The sequence below is a fragment of the Apteryx rowi genome, unplaced genomic scaffold, assembly GCF_003343035.1.
Source record: "Apteryx rowi isolate R43461 unplaced genomic scaffold, aptRow1 scaffold_701, whole genome shotgun sequence".
Taxonomy (NCBI): domain Eukaryota; kingdom Metazoa; phylum Chordata; class Aves; order Apterygiformes; family Apterygidae; genus Apteryx; species Apteryx rowi.
Genome location: NW_020450985.1, coordinates 427,297 through 437,643, shown reverse-complemented (window position 1 = coordinate 437,643; position 10,347 = coordinate 427,297). Strand labels below are relative to the sequence as shown.

Sequence of the window (10,347 nt, the reverse complement as noted above, 5' to 3'; positions counted from 1 at the left end):
GGTGACGAGAAACTCAGCAGCAGCACACAGCCCTACAGTGCCCCCCTCCCCCGCACCTGCTGCTTCACCCCGGCTTTGTGACTGAGAGTGGACCCGCTTCCCTAGGGACACAAATATCCATTTGAATAATGGCAACAGTCCGGCTACTGGGGATCACTCAACTCTGTTCCCCACGGGCAGCCATGTTTCTGTGCTCCACCATCATCCAACTCTGGAGCAGAGCAAGGCTGTAAGCATTTCATTCTTATGTGCTGGAACATTGTAGGTCAAAACTAAGAATGAAATGCTGTGACAGCACATCTTACTTGACAAGCTCATTTCTAAATGGGGTGCAAAGCGAACTCTAAGCACTGCTGTAATTCTTGAAATTTGAAATGCACGTGCATCATTACTGTAAAGGCCAAAGTAATGATTTCTTAGGCACAGACACAAATTCCAAACCCTGCTACTTACTAAGTACCATCATAGTTTTGAATCTATGCAAGGGAACAGAGGCACCCCATTTTCATATAAAGCCTTGCAAATGGGACACGAACAAGTGCAGACTGGGCCAGCAGCCACCAGCACTGGCAAATCCAAAATGCTAGTTTACAAATCTGTCACACGTGTATGCACGAACAACAGCATGTTGCCCCCTGAGACAGATTCTCAGTGATGTGCCCAGGGAGCACAGCAATCGCTTCCTGTGATGACCAAATACTTTGTGATCCAGTCAGGGGGAGGAGAGAAAAATTAGTAAGTCACTGCTCAAAGCAGCCCTGGAGAGGGCTAATTTATTGTGTGGGAGTGGGAAAAAAAAGTGTATCATGCATTCATATAGTTCTGCTTTTTTTCAATATCTGACCAACTGCTTTTTCTTCCTCCCAGAAGAGTTCAGCGCGTGCTCTGGACAAACCCTGCAAGGCAGCACGTTCTGCCTCAAGCCCCAGGACACAACAGTCTTCTGTGCTAGCTGTTGAGGCTCATGGAGACTGCATCAGTGTGATTCGAGGTGCCGGCCAGGGACCATTTGCTAACACGGAAAGCTCCTGCTGTTGTGTTTTGGTGCTACTTACGTGACAGCAAAGAATCAAATAGGACTATGCACAAGTGATGGGATTCTCACTTTGTCTTCAGTATGAATAAATGGCAAACAACACTGAATGCAGCTGTTTACTAGGAGGTCCTGGAAGACCCCAGGCACTACCAGAGTAACTTTTTGTTGTGCTACGTACCACTGCATGCATTAGTAATGGTGAACATTCATGGCAAATACGTCTAATCTCCCGCTAGGAAATACAGAGGAAGATAAGGGGAAATGATGAAGAGCATTAACCTCGAGCCTGTATTACTGAGAGTAATACATGTTAATTCATTAAGAACAAGTAAAAATGTGGTAGCTCTGTAGGGCCAGGAGGGAGAAGAATAAAAATAATTTTGCATCAGTATTTGTTTGATGAGTCAAGTCAACACATGTTGAGTAGTCTGATCATACTACAGGTGCAAAGCTCCCTCTGCTGATAAAGGCTGATAAAGGACCTAATTGTTAGCAAACCAAAGAATGGTTCCATAATTAATGATAATATTTGGATTTCCTATTCAAGCCTGCAGTTCTGTAATGCATTTGCCTTACTCCCAGGTTGTATTCAAATAAAATACGGCAATACGTGTCATACTGATGCTCTAAGTGAATTAAAACTAACTAGTGGATAACTTTTTAAAAGCTACCTAACAGAACTGGTATCCCAAATACAACTAGTAATGCAATCTTGCTGAGATCTGCTCTCAAGTCCAAAATACTCATTACCTTTCAAAAGGACTAAACAGGAGCTGTAAAATCAGAGTTGTCAGGTTTGCCAATGAAAAGGCAAAGTGACTCCACAGGAAGGCAGAAATGTATGAGTTCATCAGGCTGGGCTTCTGGGGAATGGTAAGTTGAATAAAATGTTGAACCCTGCTACTGAAAGTACTAGAGCACACCTAGGAACAGAGAGCATGGGTCACACACAACAGGAGAGCCAGGGTCACATCAGCACATTGCCATATTGAAAGGATTTAGAATTAAGGACAGAAGAGCAGTTTCAGCATGAGCTTCAGCATGCCTCTGGGAGAAATAACAGAAAAATGGGCAGGGGAGATAGAGGCAGGAAATGACATTCCTTCTTTATGAGTAACTCAGGACACAGCCAACTGTAACAAGTGTTTCATTATGGTGTCTGTACTTGAAGGATACAGAGAATGAAAAACAGATCAGAGGGGAATGCTTGCAGAGCAATCTGAAGCTCTGAGGGGGAAGAATGCCTACAGCAAATCGAAAGCTTGATCTCTTCACCAGAAGACTGTTTAACCAAGAGAAGAGGTGCAATCTTGCATTCTGTGATATGTTTTCAGAGGCTGTTTTCACAGAGTTGTCTGTTAAAAGCCTACATTAGACAATTTTATCTATTTTCATCAGGTGTATTTTTGGAAAATAATTCCTAAAATCAAAGATCTTGCTTATTCTCCATCACCTGAGGTTTTTAGATCAAGGCTTGTCCTAAAAGCTTATGCAGAAATGGATCTCTGAATATTTGAGAATATCAGAAGAGGGAGGGAAAAGAAAAATAGGTTGGCTCTTTTCTCTAGATATAGAAACTTTAGTTTTCTCCAAACAAGCACATCTACATCCAATATCTATATCTATACCCAGTATCTACAGCTATACTGTTCCTTTTCTGCACCAGAAGCCTGCAGTCAGCTTGGAAGACATTCCCCCAACTAAAGAAAGGGCAGAAGAAAAGAATGGTTCAGAATGAAAAGGATCAACCCAATATCAGAATCAAGGTAAATCCTCTAAGCAAGCAAATATCAGGTCTCAAAACAGAAAAGGTAACATCATAAAAGGTGGGGAATATCTTAAGGGGAAGAAGGTAGGTTTTTCAGCCTACCAGGAGAAAAGCATCACAAGGCAAAGCCTCAGGAATATTTAGACAGCATACAATCTCCCATCAGGATTCTCCTCCTCTTTCTCCACTCTCTGCGGAAGCTCAGTAGCTGGTCCTCCTCCTTCTGCCTTGGCATGTCCGGAGCACTGGGCTATCGACTACTCTCAGCTGCCTCCTGCAACGCTATATTAGCGTTAGACGCACATCCACCATGCTGTTTGGTATTGTCTCAGAAAAGTGTTTCCTTTACTCTGAAAAAAAAATAAAAAGGCAAGGTCATTTCTGCGAAGAACATACGTATATGAACATAAGCACCACAGGAGGGAGGCGATGCACAATGACAACACAATCTTTGTTTTCCACTCGGTTATGACAGTAAGTTAAGACAAATGTCAGCACAGAAAAATTAAAAGGTTTTTCAAAGAGTGCAAATGACAGCTGGAAACACCAGCCTCTGAGAGAGACAGCACCTGTAACCACCCAGTGGCTTACATCTGGTTCACAAACCTGAATGATACACACCAGCATATCCAACAGGCTGACACGGTGCAAAGCGATTCCTCTCCCTTCTCCTCAGACAAGGAAGCTAAATAAATATTATTTTCATTCATTCATTCAAAAAAAAGTAGTAGAAGAAGAATTTTGTAAAGACCAGATGTCTCCACCTTTCCACTTTGAGGCAAAATGGCCCTCAGCTGTTTAACAACGTTGCTATGGAAGCAACTGCCTCAGCAGATTTTAGGATCTCCACTGTCGAAGGTTTTTGACAACAGCCAACGCAGACGTGGAGAATGGTTTTACAATCCCACTTCAAGATGGGAAAAAAATCTCAAGACATCTACCCCATTTCCTTTTCCTATGTGCTCCAGCTCTCTCAGACATCCTTGTTTCATCCTGAACCTGAAGTCCTAGAGAAGCTCATTCACTATGCCTGGCCTTGGTGGTATATTCACTTTGTATTTGCACAAAAGGATAACATTTCAATCGCAGCTGTAAAAATAATAACTTTGCACTCTAGAACTGTGTGCCAGGGTGCAACTTCGGCCCTGGAATTTGGAGACATTTCTGCTCTTCCTTTCCCTTGCTAAACTCTTAGGTGTCATGATTATGTATGTTTTTAAGCAGGAAAAAAAGGAAAGCCACTTAGCTGTGAAACTGAGCCCACAGGCAGTTTTTTTGTCTGCATTAATATATTTTGAAAAGCACTACACAAGTATGTTTGGCAGCTAGTGACGACTCATAATGCCCTGTTTTGTGTCATCAGTATTACAAGTCGCTGATGCTTCCATCTGCTCATTTTCTGGGGTTGGTAGGGACTAGTTTTAGAGGGTTCTTTTCCCCCTCCTTTCCTTCACCCCTTCTCCCCCTTTTTTCAAATACATATTTGCAAAGAAAAATAAATATACTAAGTCAGGGCTTTAAATGCTGTAAGAATAATCATATCATTTTAACAAAACTATTTTAATTCCCTGATATTTATATAAGAGACAAACCAGTCTCACAAACTTGGGAACTATGTGAATAAATTCAATTGTAAACTTAACTGTACGATGCCAGTACTAATTCACTGCCTTTGCCAAATGTGATCTCTCATTATTTCTAAGTGCCTCCTGCTACACACAAATGCTGCATGTTGTACCCTCGAACCACTTATCCTAGAAGCTTGTACTGGCAAAACTTTCATTTGAACAATCCAAAATGCTCTACAGACATAATTATCCACAGGCTGCATAAAAAAAGTAACACAGACTACTTAATGAGACAATCTGCAACTACTAAACAGGCAATGGTTTTAGTCCTTTACGGCTTTCAAACTCTCACCTTTACGATTGTTACACAAAGTAAATAGTCAGAAAAGCTGCAATATTTCCTTTACAGTCCGCCCAGTAAGACCAAGCAAGGGATGTTTGCACAGAGGATGTCTACCACACTGAAGCATGGTAATATCAGCACTCTGATCATCTTCTGCAGTCCTGCAGGCCACAAGCTAAGAAAGCTTGCTCAGTTTCTAACATATCTGGGATTTTTGAGCAGTGATCACAGCGTAAAGGCTATTACTATGTGGAAAAGACTAATGGCTTGATCACCCATATACCATGTACCTGGCTTGAATACTTACAGGTATTAATAATGAAAGTATACAGACTTTTAAAAAGGGCAAATACTGTCTTTTAGAAGTTTCCAGTGAATCCTCAGAATTGTAATTTCTTTTGATTGTTAGCCACCTTCTTGCAAGCAAGCTGCAAGAACTTTAAGACAACAAAGCGCTTTGCCTTCAAGACAGAATTTTCCGCTCCCTGGGGCTTAAAGCAACACTTATTGTCTGGTAAAATTTGTGCTAAACCTTACAGCAACTCACAGGAGGCTTTCTCCAGAGGGTCTGACCACTGCAGCCCTTTCACTGCGGGTTTTTCTTAATATCATGGTCCATGCAGTAAACAAAATAGTACAATCAATGTTTTAATCTGCTCTAAGTGCTTTTCAGAAGAGAATAGCTCATCAAAATGAGATATTACAGCATTTAGTCTTCACTACATGTGCTACCTTGGTGGCATGGACTTACTTCAAAACATCAGTAACGTACACTTTTCACAGTATGTTCAAGGAAGGAATATACACTTGGCCTCAAGTATGACTGTTCCTAAAAAGCTATGATAATGGTGCTAGATAACAAACCTAGACAAGCCGTTACTCACTCCAGTCCTTTGGCTCTAGGTGCTTCCAGTGGATGTAGTCAAAGATGTCTTCTTCACGAGCCACTGGTAGGGCCTTCCCAGCAGCTCCTGTGAGCGTATAATAGATGAGATTTAAAGGGCAGAAATTCTGTACTACCCCAAACTGCAAAATGAACTGCAAGATTAAGACAAACTGCTGCAAGCAAAATGGGTTTGGACAGAAGCCACAGACCTTTTCACGTGGTCGCAGAGTTACTGAAGTATTAAGTCCCGTTAGTGCCAAAGAAAATGAGACATCTAATTACCTTTGAAGCTACAGGCTTATGCAATTTAAAAATGAGAGAAAAGGATAGTCAGTCTTCCTGCCCTCCGCATCAGGTAACACCTTTTCTTTATTCTCTCCAAAAACCATTGTAACACTTTTCTGACTTGACTATGTGTTATTGCAGGCATGTTGTGAAACCCTCATAGGACCTGAAGAAAGGTTTGTCTCTAAACATGAAAACCAATCTGTAAATTGATTTTCTTCAGTAAAGGCTAGGAAACACTAAGCTCTATAACTGACAGCCGCTTGTTATTTTCTTGGGACTTTCCAAAACCCTCGGGCATGCACGCTGCGTAGGAGTTACCCTCCTGGGGATGCCACGCCAAAATCCTGCTCGAGGGCCAGCTCACCTCCCCACATCCCCAGGCCGCCTGCACCTGCAAGAGCGAGGGTGCACGCGTCGGCTGCTTTGGGGAGGAACTTCAGCCCCAAAGGTGAGAGCAACGAGGGGACTGAAGAAAGAGTTGGGGGTGACAGGAGAGAGGAATGGAAAGGGAAAAAGAGGGACGGAGGGTGTTAGAGAATATTGGATTGAAGCTGTCTAGAGTTGATCGCTTAGCATAACTTGCTTAGCGTTAGTAGCTAAATTTGCTGAAGCCTTAGGCCGCAAGCTGTGAACTTTCTCCTAGATATCACCTAGTTACGTGAAAGAAGGCCCCAGAGCTGGTCCAAGCTGGGAAGATAAAGAAGTCACAATCGAGAGCAGAAGCTGCAACCTTGAAAACAGGCTAAGGAGCAGCCTGCCTAGAGACACTGAAGGGGCCCAGTGAAGAAGGGGAAGACCCCAGACCTAACTATTACTATTGGTCCGAACTATCGCATGAGGGGTGGGGAACTTGGATTGTAAGGGTATAATTGCCCAGGAACTTCTTTGTCCGGGGTCCCTCTTCGGAGGCACCCAGCTCGAGCTGTAATTACCGCACGCATGTCATTAAATTTAATTTCACTCCGATCTGACTTCGATTTTCTGCCTCAGCGGGAACCTAGGGTCGGACCCTGTTGTGGTGGCTGGCGAGCCTAAGTCTCCGCAACGGAGGGGCAGGCAAAGGGATGGAGAGAGAGGCAGGGCCGGGGAGCCAGACAAAGGGCCAGGTAACAACCGCGAGTGAAAAAGAAGGGTGGAGAGGCAGCCGAAGAGACAGGGAGCAGGAGAGGAAGAGGAACAGAGAAACTGGGAGGGATGGGGCGGGGATAGAGGGAGGAGAAAGGAAGATAGCGACAGAGAGCTGGACAGGGGCGTGGAAAAAGAAGAAGAATGGAGACCCAGACAGAGGGACAGCAAGCCAGACATAATGATAGAAAGAGAGAGAGATGGATGGAGGGCCCAACTGACGGATGGAGGACTGGACAGAGGGACAGGGAGCAGAAGAGAGGAAAAGAGAGATGTAGAGGTGGACAGAGGAAGAGAGACAGGAAAAGAGAGAGGGGGAGTTGAACAGAAGGATGGGGAACCAGAGAGAGGGACGGGGAGGGAAGAGAATAAAAGAGGGATGGAGAGCTGGAGAGAGGAACAGGGAGTCAGAGAGAGGACTGGAAAGAGCAAAAGAGGGATGCAGAAGCAGAGGGATGGGGAGAGAAAGAGGGGGACGAGGAGCTGGGCAAAGGAACAGGGAGTGAAAGAGAAGGCTGGGGAGGCAGAAAGAGGGATGGGGAGGTGGACAGAGGGACAGAGGTCCAGAGAGAGAGATGCAAAGGTGGAACGAAGGATGGGGAAAGCAAGAGAGGGACAGGGATCTGGAGAGAGGAGCAAAGGGCCAGACAGGGGAATGGGAAGTGAACGAGAAGGATGGAGAGGCGGACAAAGGGATGAGGAGCCAGACAGAGGGGTGGGAAGCAGAAGAGAGGAAAAGAAGGACGTAGAGGGAGATAGAGAGATGTAGAGGTGGAGGGGTGGAGGAAAGAAGGAGACAGGTAGAAAGCCTAAAAAAGGGATGGAAAGAGAAAGATGGAGAGAGGAAAAGAGAAACAGGGAGCTGGACAGAGGGAAGGAACAAGAAAGAGAGAGATGGAGAGGCGGGCAGAGCGATAGAGTGAGGAAAAGAGGTACAGGAACCTAGACTGAGGGATAGAAAGAGAAGGGAGGGATGGGGAAACAGGATGAGGGATAGTAAGAGAAAGAGAGGAATGGAGAGCTGGACAGAGGGACAAAAAAAGAGGAATGGAAGGCCAGACAGAGGGACGGGGAGCAGAAGAGAGATGAAGAGGAATGTAGAGGTGGAGGGAGGAATAGAGAGGGAAAAAAGGAAGGGGAGCTGGACAGAGGGCTAGAGCAAGGAAAAGAGGAATGGGGAGACAGACAGAGGGACGAAATGGGAAAGAGAGGGATGGACAGGCGGACAGAGGCATAGCACAATAAGGAGAGGGATGGGGGGCCAGACAGAGGGACAAAGAGTAAAAGAGGGTAAAGGAGAGAGACGGGGCAGAGAGATAGACGGGGAGCTGGACAGAGCGTACAGAGTGATAGGGAGAGAGAGAAGGATGAAGAGCCGGGCAGAGGAATGCAGAGAGGGAAAAAGGGATGGGAGCCAGACAGAGGGATGAGGAGCAGAATAGAGGAAAAGAGGGATGCAGAGTCAGACAGAGGGACAGGGAGCTGGAGAGAGGGATGGAGAGGAAGGAGAAGAAGGACGGAGAGCTGGACAGAAGGATGGAGAGAGTAAAACAGGAACAGAGTGGTACAGAGGGATAGAGAGAAATAGAGGGACAAAAAGAGAAGAAGAGAGAGGGATGGAAAGAGAAAAAACACAGGGATGGGGAACCAGACAGCACCACTAACCAGCCACATCACTTCACACACCATCCTACCCGCCAGGTTCCCCCACCAAGAACAACAAATCTGACACACATCCACCTACCCACAACCACAGACAAGCTACCTAGCTATAAATATTAGTGAGCTCAGCCATTTTTTTGCAGCTTACACAGTAACGGAGTTACCAGGTAGCTTCAAAAAAATGCCCTATCAAGAAAGAAAAACTCTCCTCAGGCAAAAAAAAAAAAGCTGCAGTGCATATGCATTAAAATGCCACCTCACAAAGTGGAGGAGTCAAGGAAAAAAACAACTGGCCAACCTGGGGATTAGAATAAACAAACAAGAGGGTTTTTTTTAACTTAAACTGCAAAACAACAAAAAAAACCCTGAAAAAACCCACATGCATACAAGGTGAGACACATTCATCACCAATAATACCAACACATTCAATAACCATATAAACTTCCATTCACACCTTACAAAACCACAGCCTTACATTCATTCCCAACCTCTCTGCTTATACAGATACACACGCTGCAGGAACACTTGACCAACTCAAACTTACACAATACGAACACTTACCAACTGCAAACCACTCCAACTGTGGAGAAGCCATGAAATCTCATGTAGCTCAATTTGTGCCCATTGCCTCGTCTCCTGTCCCTGGGTACCGCTGAGAAGAGTCTGGCTCTGTCTTCTTTACAGCCTCCCATCAGGTATTTATATGCATTGATAAGATCCCCCTCAAGCCTTCTCTTCTCAAAGCTACACAAGCCCACCTCTCTCTCAGCCTCTCCTGGTACGACAGATGCCCCAGCCCCTTAGTCATCTTAGCAGCCCTTTGCTGGACTCGCTCCAGTACCTCCACGTCTTTCTTGTACTGGGGTGCCCAGAAGTGAACATAGGTCTCCAGATGTGGTTTCACCCATGCTGAGTAGCTGGCTACCCCACATACCTGTCATCTCACCAGAAAGTCTCATGAGATGCACCAGAGCTCCAGCAACTATCAAAGATCCCATGGGTGAGCCAGGATCTTCTGAGAGAAGCCGGAATCCTCAGCCAGGTGATACCTTGAGCAAAGGCCATTCACAGGGTGATGAAGGTCACAGCCAGGGGTACAAGCACAACACAAGACGCTCTCACCAGCCCATTGCCTTCCCTACACCCCAGGCCGACCCAGGAGAGTGTGACAGGAATCCCCGGACTGTTAGTGAGGAAAGGCCCAACATCAGGGCTGTGCTGCCTGCGACAAACCTTGACTCCTGCAGGAGACTGCCCTACCATTACTGACAGCTGGCGCTGAGGACCCCACGGGGTGCTAGGGACTGACCACCTCGGGGAGCTTATACACCTCGTCCGAACCCTGCCACCCTCTCACCTGCCCAGCCCCGCCATCCAACCGCTCCCAGGGGCTGCTGCCACGCAAGGCGGGGGAGCTGCGGCCCGCAGCACACCGGCGGCCCGGAACGGCCGCTCGGAGGCCTCCCGCAGACGACGCGCCACAGCACGCCGAGGGGCCCAACATGGCCGGCACGAAGTCCGGCACCAGCCGACCGCACCCTGCAGCGCACCGCCTGGCCAACATGGCCGACAGGAAGTCCCGTACGGGAGGGCGGCACCTCCCAGCCCGCCAGAGTCCTCGCAGCGCTGACCGGCTGTCCGGCTACCGGAGTACTACATATCCCAGCATGC

The 10,347-nt window shown here is 46.3% G+C and overlaps 1 protein-coding gene across 1 annotated transcript in view; it reads right to left on the bottom strand.

The window, feature by feature from the left end:
• Window positions 1-747: 747 nt before the first annotated feature.
• The window catches only part of LOC112976160, a 12,625-nt gene continuing 3,025 nt past the window's right edge, over window positions 748-10,347 (bottom strand). The window contains exons 2-3 of the mRNA XM_026087106.1: window positions 5,600-8,167; window positions 748-3,154 (exon numbers count right to left, since the gene is read on the bottom strand). Of these exons, the coding sequence (XP_025942891.1) occupies window positions 6,887-8,167 (1,281 nt within the window). The 3' untranslated portion in view covers window positions 748-3,154; window positions 5,600-6,886. The remainder of the gene's footprint in view (window positions 3,155-5,599; window positions 8,168-10,347) is intronic.